Here is a 23,032-nt window from a genome sequence, read left to right as displayed (position 1 = left end):
TTTCTGTGTTTTTGTCTTGTTTTATATGTAGTGTATGTGCCGTTACCTGGCATTCAAACACTCTTTTGCACCTGGTGACCTCCATCACAGGGTCTGATATGGGCGTGGCTTGCAGTCTTGGCTTTGTTCACATTGCACTAGTTGTCCTGCTAGGCGTTTGTGTGGAAGCCTGACTGCGAGCTGGATTACATCACTTTCAGACCGTGTTCACACCATAGGTAGCGTAGTGGTAGGACCCTTTGCCATGCTGAGTGACCGTCACGTGGTGCAATGATGGGCTCCGATATTTTCCTGACAGGAACATATTGGCGAAAGTCTCAGCTTTTAATATCTGCATTTATGACTAGCCAGTATAGTCAGTGGCATATCCGTTTGGTGCATTTTTTCTGTGATTTATGTGTCTTTTTGCTGATGACACAAAGATTTGTAACAGGGTTGATGTTCCTGGATGGATACACCAAATGGAAAAGGATTTAGGAAAACTAGAGGAATGGTCAAAAATCTGGGAGCTAAAATTTAATGTTGAAAAGTGCAAGATAATGCACCTGGGGCATAAAAACCCAAGAGCAGAATACAAAATCAGTGATACAGTCCTAACCTCAGTATCTGAGGAAAGGGATTTAGGGGTCATTGTTTCAGAAGATTTAAAGGTAGGCAGACAATGTCATAGAGCAGCAGGAAATGCTAGCAGAATGCTTGGGTGAATAGGGAGAGGCATTAACAGTAGAAAGAGGGAGGTGCTCATGCCGCTCTACAGAGCACTAGTGAGACCTCATTTGGAGTATTGTGCGCAGTTCTGGAGACCATATCTCCAGAAGGATATTGATACTTTGGAGAGAGTTCAGAGAAGAGCTACTAAACTAGTACATGAATTGCAGGATAAAACTTACCAGGAAAGGTTAAAGGACCTTAACATGTATAGCTTGGAAGAAAGACGAGACAGAGAGGATATGATAGAAACTTTTAAATACATAAAGGGAATCAACACGGTAAAAGAGGAGAGAATATTTAAAAGAAGAAAAACTGCTACAAGAGGACAACGTTTAAAATTGGAGGGGCAAAGGTTTAAAAGTAATATCAGGATGTATTACTTTACTGAGAGAGTAGTGGATGCATGGAATAGCCTTCCTGCAGAAGTGGTAGCTGCAAATACAGTGAAGGAGTTTAAGCATGCATGGGATAGGCGTAAGGCCATCCTTCATATAAGACAGGGCCAGGGGCTATTCATAGTATTCAGTATATTGGGCAGACTAGATGGGCCAAATGGTTCTTATCTGCCGACACATTCTATGTTTCTATGTCACTGTCCGCAGCGGACACCGTCTACGGAAAAAGTATACTGGATGTCAGATATTTTTGGGATGCGCACACTTTACACTGGAGATGTGGAGCAGCTAATGTCCTTAAAAGGACTTTTGGGTCTGTTTTAGCAATTTAGCACATGTTGCGCTAAAAATATAGATTGCTGCTGCCACACACAACAGTCCTTAAAATTACTTTAGGGTCTATGAAAAGTTTTGGTGGTAAAAATATTCTTAAATCACTCCCTAAACTGTCTGTCCCTTCCTCAGCACAGCGCTCCCTGAATGAGCCGAACATGCGTCATCGGGTGCTATATAGCACCCGATGACGCGTTCCAGCCAGTCAATCACTGTAATGCCAGCAGCCAACATGGCTATGGCAATACAGTGAGGGCAGTACTTACCTGCACGTTTATTGGCTGTGTAGCAGCAAAGAAACGTGCAGGGCGGAGACTCAAGCATTGCACCGAATACCGCCATGTGCTAAGCATCGAGACTTTTTGTCCCATTTAGGAATCTGTAGATTTCCTTTCGGCTGTTATCTGTCAGCCACTCCCAGCTACTATATATTCTCCCTTTCTGCTTCCCTTGTTGCCAGATATATACCTTCCTTCCAGATCTTCTATTCTTACCTCAGGTGGACAACTCTTGCTGTGGAGCCGTTGGAACTGGAGCTGTTGGATCTCCGGTTCACTCCTGTTGTTGTTGTCTCCTTTTGGGGATTGTTTGTGTTGTTTGTCCTTTCCCTGTTGTTACCCTAGGTGTCGGTGGTGAGGACTAGTGCTCACACCGCCCTACTCACTACCTAGGGATTATTTCAGGGTAAGCCAGGGACGAGGCACTTGATCAGCGTATGGGTTAGCAGCCCATCTAGCGACATCAGGGCATCCAGGTCCCAGTGCCAGATGAGCTAGGGGGTCACCACTCCTCACTCTCCCTAGTGGAAGGGAACTCCTCTTTCCTCCCCTCTTCGCCACACGTCTCTTACCTGCCATCTCAGACGTGATACAGATCAAGACAGTTCTTATTATGCAATGGACCAGCACTTGATACACAAAATGCACGTTCACAGATGTTACAGGTTTCACAGCTGCACAGGTAGTAAATAGGCCAAATGATGTCTCTTTAAAGTAGTCTTCCTCATTCTATGCTTCTATGCAAACTCTTCTACTCCATTCTTTGAATAGGCTGCTGTACTCACAGTTAGTGTTGATCGAGCACCAAAGTGCTCCGGTGCTCGGGTCGAATACATCGGGATACTCGGGTGCTCCACTGAGCACCCGAGCACAATGGAAGTCAATGGGAGAACCTGAGCATTAAACCAGGTACCCCCTGCTCTGATGAGGGGAGGGTGTCTGGTTCATAGAAAAAGGTTAGAAATTTATGGAAACACCACTGAAATGGTTCGGGAACAGCATGGGGAGGATGTCAGGATGCATCTTGGACTCCCAGGTCGCTGCTGGGAATGATGTTGTCCGAGTAGTACGCCACTTTTACAGACTGACAATAATGCGCACAAAACCGAAGATAAAATCAATTTTAGAGGAAAAATTGTTAGGAAACATTCTTTTCTGTATATTTACTTGTATATAAAGTGCAAGTGCTGCTAAAAATTACAAGGAAGAGGCACTCCGATACAACCTGTATATCACATAATGGAGGGCTTCATTCACATTGTGGTACAATTGTTCAGGTAGTGGGACTCCTACACATAAAGCCAATGCACTAAGTGAAAGGACTGCAAAAATTACAAGGAACCGGCACTTCAATACACTCTTTATTACACATAAAGAAGGGCATCATACACCCTTGAAAAATTATGATTGATGGCCTGCTGGTGACCCTCAAAAACATTAGGAGCAAGGGCCTGCTTGTGACCCTCTAAAACATTACGGGTGAGTGCCTGCTGCTGAGCTGACCATCTAAAACATTAGGGGTGGGGGTCTGTTGCAGAGCTGACTCTCTAAAACATTAGGGGTGAGTGCCTGCTGCTGATCCGAGCATCGAAAAATTTTTGGGCAAGTGCCTGCTGCTGAGCTGACCATTGAAAAAATTATGGGCGAGGGCCTGCTGGTGAACTGACCCTGTAAAACATTATGGTTGAGTTCCTGTTGATTAGCTGACCTTCAGAAACAATATACTGTATGCGTGGGCCTTCTGGTGAGCTGACCCTCTAAAAGATTGAAGGTGAGGGCCTGCTGGTGAGCTGACCTTGTAAAACATTATGGTTGAGGGCCTGCTGGTGAGCTGACCCTCAAAAACATTATATGCTATGGCCTGCAGGTGAGCTGACCTTCTAAAATATTAAAAGTGAGGGCCTGCTGGTGAGCTGACCCTGTAAAACATTATGGTTGAGGGCCTGCTGGTGAGCTGACCCTCAAAACATTTTATGCGAGGGCCTGCAGGTGAGCTGACTCTCTAAAAGATTGTAGGTGAGTGCCTGCCAGACACTAACTCACTCACTTGGCTTGACTGACTAAAATGTTATAACTCGTCTATATATAGAGAGAGAGGGTGAACCTAGCCCCATCTAGTGGTGGATATGAATGAATATGGCCTGTTACTACTATGTACATATAGGAAATACAGTAGATGTATACATCATACAGAAAGGTCTTTTCTTTGTAGTTTACAGTATACTGCTCCTAAATAGCTGCTTAGGATGTCTTAAGATATTTTAGACCTAATGGTAGAAATGAGCAAACTTGTGTTTTACAAGTTTGAGTTCGGGATTCGGGTTTTTATTACAATTCCGATATGGATTCCATTACCAGAGGCCATTAGGAATGCATAAAAGAATGCCTTTAAGAGGCATTCCGTCATAATAGAAGTATATGGGCTGCATAACAGATACTTCTGGTTTCGGTTACGCAGGAGAGGACTCCTACTTACCTGATCCCTGCTGTCGAGTTCTGGCTCCTTGCTCCAGTGGCCATGTAATCCACCTCAAACTGTATGTTGACGCAGTGAGACCTGAGAGCTGCAGAGGCACAAGGAGCCAGAACTCAGTGCCAGGGATCAGGTAAGCATGATACCCTCCACAGGTTTAGCCACGCTGTGAGGTCTGCCCAAAAGGCCCCCAGGGGTGAACAACCACTTTGCTATTTACAGTAGCAAGAACAGTATAGACATCCAAAGGGCAAGAGCCATAATTTTCTTCCTGGGGCTTGTGCGCTGCTTTTTCATTAAGGTTTATGGGAATTATGAATAGAGCCAAGTGACAAGGGCTAAGCTTTTTCTGTAACTCCCATAGACCTCAGTGAAGATGGCCATGCACAAGTTCAGGCACCTCATTGTTGGTCTGTACAGAGGGTGTAGCAGCAAGAATTCAGTCAAGGAGGGTCAATAAATCATCATAGAGGGTCAAAATTCCATAAATGCTTAACAAAGTCTGTGTGAATGCATTCTTCTTCCCAAATTATTAGCTTAATATTTGGGTATTCACACATTTTTACTCTTAATATGGTATCCTTGCAGTATATACATTTTTTCCTGGAAGAACAAATTCGATTTTTGTATAATCTTTTTTTCATATATTTGTTTGATATTTTTTTTCCAATTTCAATTATAATTATCATAAAGCTTCTTGGCTGTGATGAACACAAGTGCATACACTTTTTAGTTGAAGGTAAGCCATGCATCAAAAATATAACGATTACTATTATTTTATATTGAGGTATCCTCTTCATGGCAATAAGGTGAATATGTAATTAACAAATACATACATGCAAAATTGATTGACATAACAGTACCAGATGCCGTAGAGCACCCTGCTAAAAAAAACTTAAGTTGAGGTCACATGGTTTGGCTGTTGCCAAAAGCCATAGTGCTGTCAAAAACTGCAGCTATTGTCACGGGTAAGGAAGGTAGAGAGGAAGTGCACCCCCTTGACTGCCACCCTCAACCCTGTCCCTGCCTACTTGCACCACCCGCCCTAGGTGACGGGGCACAACTGGGTGACGGTCCCTGCCCTACTTAAGTGCAAAGTAGAGAGGATAGCGACAGAGATGAACCGGACAGCAAGGCAGAGAGCGGTACACAAGACATAGGCAAACGGACAGACAGGGAAGTAGACAAGACAAAGGTACCTAGTAATGGGAGAGGCAATGGCGGGTCAACTAGCCGAGGTCGGTCCGGGAGGTCACGTCAATACAAGAGAAGAGGCAGGAGACAAATCCGAGAACGAGCCGAGGTCAAATCCGAGAGATAGCATCAGTAACAAGGGAGCAGGCAGTCAGGAAATGGTCAAGGTCAAATACCAGAGGTCAAGTAAGATAATAGTATATAATACACACAGCCCAAGAGACGAAATCACAGGCAACCTGTGGCAAGCGGGTTTCCTGTTTAAATAGTGGAGGAAAGGGATCATGTAAAGTGGCCAGCGTCACATGACCCCTCCTCCCTGACAGTAGCCTAGCGCCGAGTGCCTAGCTCGGCGCTCAGCCCCACCTGGTTTCTATGGTGATGGGGAACGCCGACCACTCCTGCAGGAGGAGTGCGGCCGGACGTACCGAATCCCCGTCACCATGACGACAGAGGCGCTGGGAGTTGGGAGGCGCAGCCCGATTCAGCGAGCGTCCGGGCTGCCATGATATCAGGGACCGCCGGCAGCATAGGGGGACAGAAGCCCGCCGCCTGCCTCTCATGACAGTACCCCCACTTCCACGAGGGGCCTCTGGACCCAACAATCGCGGACAGGGCTTCTCAGGGTGTTCCCGGTGAAACTTAGCAATCAACCTGGAAGCATGCATCCTAGACAGTGGTACCCAGGACCTCTCCTCAGGTCCAAATCCTTTTCAGTGGACCAGGTATTGAAAGGAGTTTCTAACCTTTCTAACATCCATGATTCTAGAGATAACGAATTCCTCCTGACCTTCAACCTCCACAGGTGGGGGAGGTTTTTTAGAAGGAACCACTGGTGACACATATCTCTTGAGTAAAGACTTATGAAACACATCATGTATACGAAGGGAGTCGGTTAGTTTTACCAAAAGACACCGGGTTAATAACCTCAGTAATATCATATGGTCCTATGAAACGAGAATTTCCTAGAACAATGTTTCAAAGAAAGATTCTTAGTCGACAACCACACTTTATCGCCGAGTACAAAATTTACTCCCTTGGAACGTTTCTTATTGGCATGTTTACGCTGAATCTCCTGGCCCTTTTCCAGGTTCGCTTGAACCTATGCCCAGACTGTGCACAGTCTAGAGGTGAAAGAATCTGCCTGCGGGTTGAGTGAGAACGCGGAGGAATTAGAGCTAAAACAAGGATGAAAACCACTATTAAAAAAAATAGGAGATACCCCCGTGGACGAATTAACCCGATTGTTGATGGCAAACTCTGCCAACGGGAGGTATCTCACCCATAAAAGCTGATTGTGCGATACATAACACTTCAGAAAAAGCTCCACTGCCTGATTTAACCGTTCCGTCTGCCCATTAGTCTCTGGATGGAAAGCAGACGAAAAGGATAAAGAGATGTCGCATCTTTTCCAAAAAGCTCTCCAGAACCCAAAAACAAACTGAACGCCCCTATCAGAGACAATATTTTCAGGGACACCATGCAGGCGTACCACATGTTCAATAAACAAGGATGCTAAAATTTTCGCATCAGGGAGCTTACTTAAGGGAAAGAAATGCACCATTTTGCTAAAACAGTCAACCACTACCCAAACCACTGACTTCCCCTCGGAGGGGGGCAGGTCAGAAATAAAATCCATGGAAATGTGTGACCATGGCTTGCAGGGAATGGGTAGTGGTTGTAGTTCACCGGCGGGTTGTGTCCGGCTTGTGATTCTGTCACGCGTAAGGAAGGTAGAGAGGAAGTGTACCCCCTTGACTGCCACCTTCAACCCTGTCCCTGCCTACTTGCACCTCCCACCTTAGGTGATGGGGAGCAACTGAGCGACGGTCCCTGCCCTACTTAAGTGCAAAGTAGAGAGGATAGAGACAGAGAGGAACCGGACAGCAAGGCAGAGAGCGGTACACGAGACGTAGGCAAACGGACAGACAGGGAAGTAGACAAGACAAAGCTACCCAGTAATGGGAGAGGCAATGGCGGATCAACTAGACGAGGTCGGTCCGGGAGGTCACGTCAATACAAAGGAAGAAGCAGGAGACAAATCCGAGAACGAGTCGAGTTCAAATCCGAGAGATAGCGTCAATAACAAGGGAGCAGGCAGAAGGGAGGTCAGGAAATGGTCAAGGTCAAATACCAGAGGTCAAGTAAGATAATAATATATAATACACACAGCCCAAGAGACGAAATCACAGGCAACCTGTGGCTAGCAGGTTTCCTGTTTAAATAGTGGAGGAAAGGGATCATGTGACGTGGCCAGCGTCACATGACCCCTCCTCCCTGACAGTAGCCGAGCGCCGAGTGCCTAGCTCGGCGCTCAGCCCCACCTGGTTCCTATGGTGACGGGGAACGCCGACTGCTCCTGCAGGAGGAGTGCGGCCGGACGTACCGCATCCTCTGTCACCATGACGACAGAGACGCTGGGAGGCGCAGCCGGACGCAGCGAGCGTCCGGGCTGCCGTGAGATCGGGGACCGCCGGCAGCGCAGGGGGACAGAAGCCCGCCGCCTGCCTCTCATGACAGCTACATGCTGCTTTACTACAAAATGCTGTGATTTTACAGTGCACTTCTTGCCTTCTTTATTTAGGTAAAACATGTTTACCTGCATTGGGAAACAGATACATTTTGCATAAAACTGCATACAGTTGCAGATTGTGACTGCATTGTCGTCTCACTCTGTCTGTAGGTTATATCAATATAACTTGATTTGAATATTTATTTTTCCAGGAACACTTGCATCCATCTGGTCTTTTTCTGAAAATGAAAATCCTTCTCCATTGCTCTTTGCCTGATGATGTCATCAGCATGGGTAAGTGGGCATATACATTGTAATTAATAGATCTACATTATGTATCTAATCTATCACTGTGCAAGTTTAGAATCACTAAGAAAGTAAATTTTTTAATAAAAAAAATAGTAACCTATCCCCAAATAAAAAAAAATATAAAAAATATTTAGAATAATGCACATGAGTAAAAATGAAAAGCATTTTTTGCATTAGTATTGATGGTATCAGTGCATAAAATGCTACTCTTCTGTGTAATTTTCACCCTTTTAACTTCTTTAGTTACCTATTTGCAGCACTGGTCTCTTAACCACTTTAGGACCACAGGTTTATACCCCCCTAGTGACAAGGACCTTTTTTACAAATCGGCACTTCACAACTTTAACGGTTTATTGCTCGGTCATGCAACTTGGCACCCAAATGAATTTTACTTTTGGTGGTATTTGATTGCTGCTGAGATTTTATATATTTTATATTAATCAAAATAGACCGCAATTTTCTCAAAAAAAGTGTATTTTAACTTTCTCTGGTAAATTGTTCAAATATAATTATATTTCTATACAAGTTTGTGTCCGAATTTATTGTGCTACATGTCTTTGATAAAAAAATCGAATAAGTGTATATTTATTGGTTTGCGCAAAAGTTATAGCGTTTACAAACTATAGTACAAAAATGTGAATTTCTGCATTTTGAAGCAGCTCTGACTTTCTGAGCACCTAAAAAAGAAGAAAAAAGAAAATAAAGTTATCCCAACTCTATCTAAAGAGAAGGAAAGAAGGGCGCCAACAGGACCGTGATGATGTGAGGATCGAGATAAAAGGTCACTAAAAAGAAGTAGGCCGCTCAAATCAGTGAAAACAGAGTTTTAACACTAATTCAGTGAACATGAAACAGAAAAAACAAAATCCGTAACCCGTGAAGTGATAGAAACGACACCGGGGAGGAAAGGGATGAGCGCCAAGCTTCTAGTCTGTGATGTATATATAGGAAAGTAGTGAACGGATGGGTGAATTCCCCAATAGATAAACATACAAGACAGACGAATATAGTATTGATGTTCTTGGTTCTTATCGGTATTAATGCCAATAAGGCCTTCACTACAATAAATTATAGTTCCAACCAAACCAAGACCCAAAATCTGGGCACTTCTCAGCTAAAGAAGTATTTAAATGGAGCACACAAGGAACATTGGTACATATATGTAAATATATATATAAGTGATAAATAAGTAAAAACAAGCAATATGAGCCTAGAGCTTTTCCACTCACTTCACAAGGGGGTCACCTCCAGGATAAACTCAAGACACCTGTGGTGATACCCCCCTGATCCGAGGTCGTTCGTAGAATGGTAGAGATCCAGGTAAGTGGACCAAAATCTGCAGTGAAGATGGAAACAGCAGGCGGATCCTTTACTTCATCAAATCTCTCTTTTATTCAGAATAAAACAAGCTCAACGCGTTTCGGTGGTCCATATAATATCCCCCTTCCTCAGGAGCAGATAGAGAAGGTAAGTAATTATCTACAGATACATATATACCAAATGAACGAATCAGAACAAATCGAAAATCGGCGCCAAATTCTTGTGGGCGTGGCTATGGAGGTGACATCACACACAGTCACCTCGAGGGTGTGAAAAATCGATCTACATCAATTTGACAGCAGTCGCATAGGGGGATAAACAATGTTACAATTAAAACCAATGATATCTTAAATAAAAAAAATGGGAGAAAAGTAAGGATTCAGAACATAGTTCGGTAGCTGCCGGACAAACCGGAAGTGACTTCGGTGGAACGCATGGAATTTGCATAGGGGTGTTCCATAAGGCCTTAGGATAGATGCAGATGGCAAGTTTATACACATACATATAGCATATAACATATACTACCATACATAAAAACATATATAAAGACATATACTACCTCTCCAGAGTGAAAATATTCAAGAATGTGGCTTCGTGTCGGGAGAACACAAAAGGGGGAGAGGGGGCGGGGACAGGACCTGTGGGACGCACACAGTGACGCGTGCGTTCCACTAAGACAAACCGGAACACTAAGAAGGAGCGTCAAGAGACGGGAAGCCCCATGGAAGCTATGGCAACTGTGGAACGCACGCGGGTCAGCGTGCGTTCCATTCTGCTGCCATACCGGATATCGGCAGATCGAGCGCCCGGAGCTTCAAATGATGGGAGGCCCCATGAGATCCATGACAACTGTGAAACGCACGATTGACGGCGTGTGTTCCTTCAACTGTCAGTCGCAAAAAAAGTGTGTTGGGTTGGAGCGGAGAGAGCCGATGCCCCTCAGGAAGGCTCACATGTGCATAGAAAAATAAATATATATATATATGTATGCAAATTAATATGCAAAATAATATGTAGAATGATATGTATTTTGTGGATCACTGGAGGGAACAGGAACACATATTTAGAAAACTATGGTTTGTCAAAAACAACTGTTTTTACATATAAAAGGGAAAAGGAGAAAATATTATAATAATAATAATAATAAAAAGGAAAATATAATAAAAAATATATATATAAAAAAAATATATAAAATAAAAAATAATAATAAAAAGTGAAAGATATATATATATATATATATATATATATATATATATATAATATATATAATACATCTTATGCTACCTACAATATAGTCTGACAGGGCAATATGGTAAAAATAATGATAAAAAATACTAGAAAATCTCTGGGGGGAGGGATATGTCTCCATATATATATATATATGCATGAATTAAATATAAATATATTATTATAAATATATTAATAATATTAATAATGCTTTGATGTTAAATTAATTATATAAAATCAACTTAATAAAACGTTTCTATGGGGCGAAGGGTTATAAGAATATTTTAAAAAATCTTTTTAAGAAATAATATATTCTAAAAGCATATTTTTTTATATATATATAAGGCATTGGTTATTGAATAAAATAGAGTATTATACGACTAAAAATGGTATAAAACAGAAGGAAATCAATAATTTGTATATTCTAGTGATTAATTTAGACCAAATGGCGACAGGGTATTTAATTTAAAAATCCAAAACATTTCCTTCCTACATAACGTTTGGAAGGAATGGGGTATCCATTCTAGAGGTGTAACCAACAGAGAGGAAGGGTCACCTTCATGGCGGAGGGCATAGTGACGAGAGACGCTATGTGTATTAACCTTTCATCGTATATTCGAACGATGCTCGTTCATGCGTTCTCTCAGTGACTGGGTAGTACAAACGACGTATAAAAGTTCGCAGGGGCATTGTAGTAAATAGACAACATTAGTGCTATTACAAGACATATTTTGTTTTAAAATTACGTGTTCTCTAGGGTGGGGTAAGATTAGTTGTTTACCACACACATTAATCATAGCACAACACATACACCTTTTCACACCACACTTGTGGGGACCAGTACAGTTCTTTGGGCTAGGCTTTTCCAAGCCGAACGAGGAAGGATTAAGACATGATTGTGTTGTCGCTTTACTCCCCTCAGTGGCTAATTTAGGACAAGATGGGGCCAGAAGGTTCTTCAAAGTCTGGGCTCTCTTAAAAATTAATTTAGAGCTTCTGGGGATAGATGTACCTATAATGGAGTCTTTTAACAAGATATTCCAATGTTTGTTCATAATTTTCCTGATGTCATTATGCCGTGTATTATAGCGGGTGATGAAGTTAAGACTAAATTGTTTCGTACAATCTTGTTCGCTGACAATTTTCTTTTTCCCTTTCAGGCTTATTGTTTGAGAAGTTTCAAGGGCCCTTCTCATTGATTCGTTTACTAATTTATTTGGGTAGCCTTTATTTTAAAATCTTTGTTTCAAAATGATTAGTTGTTCCTTACACGTGATGTCGTCTGAACAGTTCCTGCGAATTCTACGCATTTGGCTATAGGGAATATTATTCCGCCATTTTGTATGATGGCAACTTTTATAATCTTAGTTTGCAATTGTGGGCGCCCTTCTGGCTGCGCATTTAACCCCATCTGCAACTATGTCAGTCCATTCAAGGACAAGGACAGAAGGAATCTGTTTGTAACACAATATAGTACAGAGTACCAACACATATGTCATATTATAAAAAAACATTTTCCTGTCCTGTCTTATGATAGAGAATGGACTGACATAGTTGCAGATGGGGTTAAATGCACAGCCAGAAGGGCGCCCACAATTGCAAACTATGTCAGCCCTAGCCTATACCAAGAAGACAAAAAGTCGCAACCTGTGTGGCTTAGGACCCAGGGGAGTTATAGGTGTGGACACCACAGATGCATTTGCTGCACACATATGATGAAATCTAAAACCTTTTCCTCAACTGCAAACAACAGAGTTTTTCCAATGAAAGCGTATCTTAACTGCAATACAACCCACGCTGTATATTTGATCACCTGCACAAAGTGCAAACTGCAATACGTGGGTTGTACTATCAATGCAATAAAATCTAGGATACGCAAACACATCTCTGATGTGCCCCACCATGGCAGTCGCAATGTGTCTGCAGCTAGTCTGCATTTTGCTGTCTGCCATGGTGGGGACACATCAGATATGATAGTACAAGGCATAGAAAAAGTTTTCCTGCCTAAATGTGGAGGAGACTATAGAAGAAAACTATTAAACAGGGAATCTTTTTGGATTTTTTCACTGAACACACGCCAACCTGAGGGGCTTAATAAACGCCTAGATCTGATTTTGCAGCAATAATCCACACACTAACAAATTTGGCATGTGAATTTCTTCCTTTCCTGAGAATGCTACAGTAAATTTCTGATGATCTGATTTCCATCACATTCCACCATAGTTTGCTAAAATATTGCTACACATCCGGCTCATACCCCATGTATCCTCTTTATATGTATACCCTTGTATGACATAGTTTTTTTCATAGTTATTATACTTTTATTTTCTCTATGCATACATATGGTTATATTTTTGTTTTTTCTTTCACTTAATTTTCATGAGAAGAGTTAACTGAAGGTGTGGCACCCTTTCGTGGGGGCGGTTACAGGCCTGTGGAAACAATTAGTGAACACAGGTGCACCCTCCCCTTTAAAAGGTCTCACTTTTAATGTCTTTCTGTGTCATGAAGAAGGGCTGGAAATGTCTCTGGTAGCCCGAAACATGTAGACAAGACTGCTAAATTTTGTATTTCATGGATGAGTTTTTAACCGCAAGCTGAATAAACGCACATTCCTTTAAAGTGGAGCTGGATTTTTCTCAACTTCTTTCTGCATTGGTTTTAATTGTAACATTGTTTATCCCCCTATGCGACTGCTGTAAAATTGATATAGATCGATTTTTCACACCCTCGAGGTGACTGTGTGTGATGTCACCTCCATAGCCACGCCCACAAGATTTTGGCGCCGATTTTCGATTTGTTCTGATTCGTTCATTTGGTATATATGTATCTGTAGATAATTACTTACCTTCTCTATCTGCTCCTGAGGAAGGGGGATATTATATAGACCCCCGAAACACATTGACCTTGTTTTATTCTGAATAAAAGAGAGATTTGATGAAGTAAAGGATCCGCCTGCTGTTTCCATCTTCACTGCAGATTTTGGTCCACTTACCTGGATCTCTACCATTCTACGAACGACCTCGGATCAGGGGGGTATCACCACAGGTGTCTTGAGTTTATCCTGGAGGTGACCCCCCCTTGTGAAGTGAGTGGAAAAGCTCTAGGCTCATATTACTTGTTTTTACTTATTTATCACTTATATATATATTTTGTAATGACCGGCGACACGCACAGGGAGGGAAAAGGGAAAGCCCTGCCAAGGGAGAGGGAAAGGTGGTGACCCCTGACTCACTTTGCGGCTGGCACCTGACTGCCCTGACGTCCCTAGACGGGTTCCTCACCCGTGCTGCGATCACGTGCCTAAACCCTGGCTTTCCCTAAAATGAGCCCTAGATAGTGAACATAGAGAGCGCAGCCAACCGCTGCGACTTCCTGACCCCGGGTATAACGGAGTCAGGCGTGGTTCTAGACACCCTCGTGACAGTACCCCCCTCTCTACGAGGGGCCTCCGGACACTCAGGACCAGGTCTCTCAGGATGAGAGGCATGAAAAACCCGAACTAGCCTGTCGGTGTTTACCTCAGACGCAGGAACCCACATTCTTTCCTCGGGGCCGTAACCTCTCCAATGCACCAGATATTAAAGAGAGCGGCGGACCCGACGAGAATTAACAATTTTGGATATCTGAAATTCTAGATTACCATCCACAACAACAGGAGGGGGTGGCAGCGGTGACGGTTCTAGAGGTGGAACATATTTCTTGAGTAACGACTTATGAAAGACATTATGGATTTTAAAAGTCTGAGGTAACTCCAGGCGAAAAGCCACGGGGTTGACGATGGCTACAATTTTGTAAGGACCAATAAACCTAAGACCCAGTTTCCAAGAGGGAACCTTCAATTTAATATTCCTAGTAGACAACCACACATAGTCATTCACTCCTAGGTCCGGACCTGGCGACCGTCTCTTATCAGCCATGCATTTGTATTTACCTCCCATATTTTTCAAGTTAGCTTGCACCTTCTGCCATACCGATGAAAGAGATGACGAAAACCGTTCCTCTTCGGGAACCCCAGAAGACCCCCTCTCTTTGAAAGTACAGAATTGGGGATGAAAACCATATGCACCAAGAAATGGTGACTTGCCAGTGGATTCCTGACGACGATTATTTATGGCAAACTCAGCTAACGGTAAATATGATGACCACAACTCTTGGTTTTCAGACACAAAACATCTTAGATATGTCTCCAGGTTTTGGTTGGTACGCTCAGTCTGTCCATTCGACTGAGGATGGAAAGCTGAGGAAAAGGACAAGTGTACCCCCAAACGGGAACAAAAAGCTTTCCAAAATTTAGAAATAAACTGGGTACCCCGATCCAAAACAACATCGGAGGGGACCCCGTGAAGCTTCACGATTTCACTGACGAATACCTGAGCAAGAGTCTTAGCATTAGGTAGTGCGGGTAACGCAATGAAGTGTACCATTTTGCTAAACCTGTCCACTACTACCAAAATAACAGTTTTACCCACAGACAAAGGTAAGTCAGTGATAAAATCCATTGGCAGATGTGTCCGTCCATGGTCTATTGGGAATGACGAGTGGTAATAGAGACCCTGCAGGACGTGTATGTGAAACTTTTGCGCGCGCACAGGTAGAACAAGAAGACACAAAATCCAATACATCCTGACGCAACCTTGGCCACCAAAAACGACGAGACAATAGCTCCAAGGTTGCTTTACTACCCGAGTGCCCAGCAAGTGCCGAATTATGATGTTCCTTTAATAATTTGAAACGCAGGTTCAACGGTACAAACAATTTCTCTGAGGGGCAAGAGACCGGGGCATCCCCCTGGGCCTCTAACACCGTCCCCTCCAGAACAGAGTGTACCGCAGAAACAACCACTCCTCTTTGAAGAATGGGCACCGGATCACTCACATTACCCCATCCAGGGAAACAACGAGATAGAGCATCAGCCTTGGTATTCTTTGCCCCAGGACGATAGGTAATCACAAAGTTAAACCTGGTAAAAAATAGCGACCACCTAGCTTGTCTAGGGGTGAGACGCTTAGCTGATTCGAGGTACAGAAGATTTTTGTGGTCCATAATCACAGTGACGGGGTGGACTGCCCCCTCTAAAAAGTGACGCCATTCTTCAAACGCTAGTTTAATAGCTAATAGTTCCCTATTGCCAATATCGTAGTTCTTTTCTGCTGCAGATAGTTTTTTAGAAAAGAAAGCACAAGGACGCCATTTGCCAGGAGACGGACCCTGAGACAGCACCGCCCCCACTCCCACCTCTGATGCATCGACTTCAACAATAAAAGGCTGAGAGACATCAGGTTGGACTAGTACAGGTGCTGAGGTAAACCTCTCTTTTAGAGAGGAAAAAGCAACTTTAGCGGCGTCAGACCATTTAGAAAAATCAGTCCCCTTCTTAGTCATGTCAGTAAGGGGTTTTACAATAAGTGAATAATTTTTAATGAATTTCCTATAGAAATTCGCGAAGCCCAAGAACCGTTGCAGTGCTTTGAGGTTCTCAGGAAGATCCCAATCTAAGATTGCCTGGACCTTCCTAGGATCCATACGGAAACCTGAAGCAGATAAAAAATAACCTAGGAATTGTATCTCCTGAACGGCGAAGACACATTTTTCAATTTTAGCATATAATTTATTCGTCCGTAGGACCTGCGGTACTTGTCTGACATGCACCTCATGTGTTCTCAGATCAGACGAATAAATTAAAATATCATCTAGGTATATTACCACAAACCTGCCGATTAGATGACTAAAAATGTCATTAACGAAATGTTGAAAGACGGCAGGAGCATTGGTCAGACCGAAAGGCATAACAAGATTTTCATAATGCCCCTCAGGGGTGTTAAAAGCTGTCTTCCACTCATCCCCCTCCTTAATACGAATCAGATTGTAGGCCCCCCTAAGATCAAGTTTGGAGAACCACCTAGCACCCGCAATCTGGTTAAACAGGTCAGGAATGAGAGGAAGAGGGTATGAGTCTCGAATGGTTATCCGATTTAATTCGCGAAAATCTAGGCAAGGACGCAGGCCCCCATCTTTCTTTTTAATGAAGAAAAACCCTGCAGCCACGGGTGAAGAAGAGGGTCTGATGTGTTCCTTAGCCAAGCTCTCGGAGATATAATCTTTCATGGCTTGTCTCTCTGGACCTGAAAGATTATATAACCTGGTCTTGGGTAATTTTGCGCCGGGAATAAGGTTAACCGGGCAATCATAAGGACGATGAGGTGGTAACTTCTGATAACCCTTTTCAGAAAAAATGTCCTCAAAATCCGAAATAAATGTAGGTAGGGTAGTTATGGAGGCGACTAAGCAATTGCTATTTAAGCAATTTTCTCTGCACTGCTCACTCCACTCCAATAACTCCCTGGCCTGCCAATCCACCACTGGATTGTGCGCTACCAACCAGGGAAGATCCAGCACTACCGGAGTGGGAAGCCCCTCCAGAACATAACATGAAAGCATCTCGTTATGGTGGTCCCCTTCCCGAAGGTGTAAATTATGAACAATGTGGGTGAGGTTTCTCTGAGACAGAGGAGCAGAATCAATAGCGAATATGGGAATAGGTCTCTGTAGCGTACAGAGAGACAAACCCATAGTGCGGGCAAAATGGGCATCTATCAAATTTACCCCTGCTCCACTGTCTAGAAAGAAAGAAATAGTCTCCGTCTTATCACCAAAAACAATAACCGCTGGTAACACAAATTGCGATGTACGTATGGAGGAAACGTATACCCCCCGGCTGACATCCTCCACACAGCCTGGGGTTAGTAGTTTTCCGACGGTCTTTTGTTTCTGAGGAAAGAAGGACAGACATTAAAGGGTTTCTGTCACCCTGCAAAACTCATATTTTTTTTTTTGGATAGTTAGATTGCTCATAGTGCGATATAGCAGAATATAATGCTCTTACTTACTTTCATGCGGCCGATTCTTTATAAAACGAACTTTTATAATATGTAAATTCGGGCTCTACCAGCAAGTAGGGCGTCTACTTGCTGGTAGCTGCTGCAGAAATCCGCCCCCTCGCCGTGTTGATTGACAGGGCCAGCCGTGATCTCCTCCTCCGGCCGGCCCTGTCAGTAATTCAAAAATCGCGCGCCTCGCGTCATTCGGCGCAGGCGCTCTGAGATGAGGAGGCTCGTATCCTCAGCACTCCCTCAGTGCGCCTGCGCCGATGACATCACCGAAAGAGAAGACGTCATCGGCGCAGGCGCACTGAGGGAGTGCTGAGGAGACGAGCCTCCTCATCTCAGAGCGCCTGCGCCGAATGACGCGAGGCGCGCGATTTTTGAATTACTGACAGGGCCGGCCGGAGGAGGAGATCACGGCTGGCCCTGTCAATCAACACGGCGAGGGGGCGGATTTCTGCAGCAGCTACCAGCAAGTAGACGCCCTACTTGCTGGTAGAGCCCGAATTTACATATTATAAAAGTTCGTTTTATAAAGAATCGGCCGCATGAAAAAAAAAAAAAAAACACGCCTACGGCAAGCCTCAGGAGGACGGACCTGACTAGTAGTTCCTCCTAGCTGCATAGGCTCGTCTAAGTCCGTACAGACTAACTGCTGCTTGGAAGGGGTTACCATTGGCTCCGTTTTTTTCAACCTGTCCCTAAGGCGTCTATCTATTCGGATAGAAAGGGACATAACCGCATCAAGGGAAAAGGGGGTCTCATAAAATGCAAGCGCATCCTTAACCCTTTCGGATAACCCAGAGCAGAACTGACTCCTGAGAGCATGGTCGTTCCATTGGGTATCCGTAGCCCACCTACGGAAGTCAGAGCAATACTCCTCTACCGGCCGCTCTCCTTGTAGGAGTCTCCGTAATCTTGATTCAGCCAGTGCGACTCGGTCAGGGTCGTCATATATGAGACCCAAGGCCTCGAAAAACTCATCCACTGACCGAAGAGCCTGGGAATCAGTAGGTAAAGAGAACGCCCAGGACTGCGGGTACCCCTGCAGCAGGGAAATAACAACCCCCACCCGCTGTTCTTCATTACCAGAGGAGTAAGGGCGCAGTTTAAAATATAATTTACAGGCCTCACAGAATGTCCAAAACTTGTCCCTTCCCCCAGAAAATCTGTCAGGGAGAGGGACCTTGGGTTCCGCAACAACCTGGTTACCAGTAGCAACCGCTGGGCTTGCGGTCAGTTGTAATTGCTGCTGTTGCTGGAGGACCGACGCCTTCAATCCTGCCACCTCCAAAGACAGGCCATGAAACTGTTTGGACAGAGCAGCAATTTGATCCATACTGGATTCTAAGTAGGTAAAAAAAATATATATATATATTTTTTTTTTTTACCTACACAAAATAAGGGCCAGATATAATGTAATGACCGGCGACACGCACAGGGAGGGAAAAGGGAAAGCCCTGCCCAAGGGAGAGGGAAAGGTGGTGACCCCTGACTCACCTTGCGGCTGGCACCTGACTGCCCTGACATCCCTAGACGGGTTCCTCACCCGTGCGGCGATCACGTGCCTAAACCCTGGCTTTCCCTAAAATGAGCCCTAGATAGTGAACGGGCCGGTGGGATCGCTAGTCCGCACCACTGACACTAAGAGGGAAACACCAGGGAGAGGACAGACTATACAGACAAACACATACACCCAGGTGGGCGACCACAGCAGACCACAAAGGTCCAACAGGGATCCGGAGGGTAGCGTTCTGGACCAACAACCAGAGAACGCAGCAACACAGCTCCAGAGGGTCAGAATAGATGTCCAGGCAGGAAGCTCTATATCTGGCAACCAGAGAAGTGTGAGGGGGGAATATAAGGAGGTTGGGAGTGCTGGACAAGGAACAGCTGAGGAGAAGGAGCTACGGATCCCTGAGTGAGCCAAAAGGGTTTGCAAAGCAAACCCAGAAAGCTACCATAAGGAAACAGCCCTATCTTACATAGAGCGCGCAGCCAACCGCTGCGACTTCCTGACCCCGGGTATAACGGAGTCAGGCGTGGTTCTAGACACCCTCGTGACATATTTACATATATGTACCAATGTTCCTTGTGTGCTCCATTTAAATACTTCTTCAGCTGAGAAGTGCCCAGATTTGGGGTCTTGGTTTGGTTGGAACTATAATTTATTGTAGTGAAGGCCTTATTGGCATTAATACCGATAAGAACCAACAACAACAATACTATATTCGTCTGTCTTGTATGTTTATCTATTGGGGTATTCACCCATCTGTTCACTACTTTCCTATATATACATCACAGACTAGAAGCTTGGCGCTCATCCCTTTCCTCCCCGGTGTCGTTTCTATCACTTCACGGGTTACGGATTTCGTTTTTTCTGTTTCATGTTTTCTGAGCACCTGTCATGTTTCTTGACGTGCTAGAATGCCAGGATAGTATAAATACCCCCCAAATGACCCCATTTTAGAAAGAAGACACCCCAAAGTATTCACGGAGGGGCATGGTGAGTTTAGGTATGATAAAAAAAAAAATTACAAGTTAGCGGAAAATGCCACTTTCTGAGAAAAAATAAATAAAAATAAAGTTTCCATTTCTGCTAACTTCTGGCAAAAAAAATAAAAAATCTCCCACGGACTCACTATGCCCCTCAGTGAATACCTTGGGGTGTCTACTTTCCGAAATGGGGTCATTTGTGGGGTGTACCTAAAATAGTGGTAGGTTGTGGTGGCTCACTAGCAAGTAGTTAAGGTATGGTGCTACAAGCTCATATAGAGGGAATCACCCCACCCTCTCTTAACCACCTGCGGACCGCCTAACGCAGGATCGCGTTCCGGAGGTGGCAGCGCTGCGCACAGTCACGCATATATGCGTCATCTCGCGAGACGCGAGACTTCCTGTGAACGCGCGCACACAGGCGCGCGCGCTCACAGGAACGGAAGGTAAGAGAGTTGATCTCCAGCCTGCCAGCGGCGATCGTTCGCTGGCAGGCTGGAGATGTGTTTTTTTTAACCCCTAACAGGTATATTAGACGCTGTTTTGATAACAGCGTCTAATATACCTGCTACCTGGTCCTCTGGTGGTCCCCTTTGTTTGGATCGACCACCAGAGGACACAGGTAGCTCAGTAAAGTAGCACCAAACACCACTACACTACACTACACCCCCCCCCCGTCACTTATTAACCCCTTATTAGCCCCTGATCACCCCTGATCACCCCATATAGACTCCCTGATCACCCCCCTGTCATTGATTACCCCCCTGTCATTGATCAACCCCCTGTAAAGCTCCATTCAGACGTCCGCATGATTTTTACGGATCCACTGATAGATGGATCGGATCCGCAAAACGCATCCGGACGTCTGAATGAAGCCTTACAGGGGCGTGATCAATGACTGTGGTGATCACCCCATATAGACTCCCTGATCACCCCCCTGTCATTGATTACCCCCCTGTAAAGCTCCATTCAGATGTCCGCATGATTTTTACGGATGCACTGATAGATGGATCGGATCCGCAAAACGCATCCGGACGTCTGAATGAAGCCTTACAGGGGCATGATCAATGACTGTGGTTATCACCCCATATAGACTCCCTGATCACCCCCCTGTCATTGATTACCCCCCTGTAAAGCTCCATTCAGATGTCCGCATGATTTTTACGGATGCACTGATAGATGGATCGGATCCGCAAAATGCATACGGACGTCTGAATGAAGCCTTACAGGGGCATGATCAATGACTGTGGTTATCACCCCATATAGACTCCCTGATCACCCCCCTGTCATTGATTACACCCCTGTCATTGATCAACCCCCTGTAAAGCTCCATTCAGATGTCCGCATGATTTTTACGGATGCACTGATAGATGGATCGGATCCGCAAAACGCATACGGACGTCTGAATGAAGCCTTACAGGGGCGTGATCAATGATTGTGGTTATCACCCCATATAGACTCCCTGATCACCCCCCTGTCATTGATTACACCCCTGTCATTGATCAACCCCCTGTAAAGCTCCATTCAGATGTCCGCATGATTTTTACGGATCCACTGATAGATGGATCGGATCCGCAAAACGCATCCGGACGTCTGAATGAAGCCTTACAGGGGCATGATCAATGACTGTGGTTATCACCCCATATAGACTCCCTGATCACCCCCCTGTCATTGATTACCCCCCTGTAAAGCTCCATTCAGATGTCCGCATGATTTTTACGGATGCACTGATAGATGGATCGGATCCGCAAAACGCATACGGACGTCTGAATGAAGCCTTACAGGGGCATGATCAATGACTGTGGTTATCACCCCATATAGACTCCCTGATCAACCCCCTGTCATTGATTACCCCCCTGTAAAGCTCCATTCAGATGTCCGCATGATTTTTACGGATGCACTGATAGATGGATCGGATCCGCAAAACGCATACGTACGTCTGAATGAAGCCTTACAGGGGCGTGATCAATGACTGTGGTTATCACCCCATATAGACTCCCTGATCACCCCCCTGTCATTGATTACACCCCTGTCATTGATCAACCCCCTGTAAAGCTCCATTCAGATGTTTGCATGATTTTTACGGATCCACTGATAGATGGATCGGATCCGCAAAACACATACAGGCGTCTCCCTGGAGCCTTCCAGGGGGGGTGATCAATGACTGTGGTGATCACCCCATATAGACTCCCTGATCACCCCCCTGTCATTGATCACCCCCCTGTCATTGATCACTCCCCCTGTCATTGATCACCCCCCTGTCATTGATCACCCTCTGTAAGCCTCCATTCAGACATTTTTTTGGCCCAAGTTAGCGGAATTATTATTATTTTTTTTTACAAAGTCTCATATTCCACTAACTTGTGTCAAAAAATAAAATCTCACATGAACTCACCATACCCCTCACGGAATCCAAATGCGTAAAATTTTTTAGACATTTATATTCCAGACTTCTTCTCACGCTTTAGGGCCCCTAGAATGCCAGGGCAGTATAAATACCACACATGTGACCCCATTTAGGAAAGAAGACACCCCCAGGTATTCCGTGAGGGGCATATTGAGTCCATGAAAGATTGAAATTTTTGTCCCAAGTTAGCGGAACGGGAGACTTTGTGAGAAAAAAATAAAAAATATCAATTTCCGCTAACTTGTGCCAAAAAAAAAAAAATTCTATGAACTCGCCATGCCCCTCATTGAATACCTTGGGGTGTCTTCTTTCCAAAATGGGGTCACATGTGGGGTATTTATACTGCCCTGGCATTCTAGGGGCCCCAAAGCGTGAGAAGAAGTCTGGTATCCAAATGTCTAAAAATGCCCTCCTAAAAGGAATTTGGGCACCTTTGCGCATCTAGGCTGCAAAAAAGTGTCACACATCTGGTATCGCCGTACTCAGGAGAAGT

At 44.5% G+C, this 23,032-nt stretch overlaps 1 protein-coding gene across 1 annotated transcript in view; it reads left to right on the top strand.

Annotated features, from left to right (window-relative positions):
- Positions 1-23,032, top strand: part of TEX11 (testis expressed 11) — a 1,801,876-nt gene that overhangs the window by 728,132 nt on the left and 1,050,712 nt on the right. Inside the window, exon 10 of the mRNA XM_040406306.1 lies at positions 8,109-8,190. Coding sequence (XP_040262240.1) covers positions 8,109-8,190 — 82 coding nt within the window. The remainder of the gene's footprint in view (positions 1-8,108; positions 8,191-23,032) is intronic.

The sequence above is a fragment of the Bufo bufo genome, chromosome 8, assembly GCF_905171765.1.
Source record: "Bufo bufo chromosome 8, aBufBuf1.1, whole genome shotgun sequence".
NCBI classification, from domain to species: domain Eukaryota; kingdom Metazoa; phylum Chordata; class Amphibia; order Anura; family Bufonidae; genus Bufo; species Bufo bufo.
The sequence above is the reverse complement of the archived record's forward strand: the minus strand, read 5'-3'. Positions and strand labels throughout refer to the sequence as shown.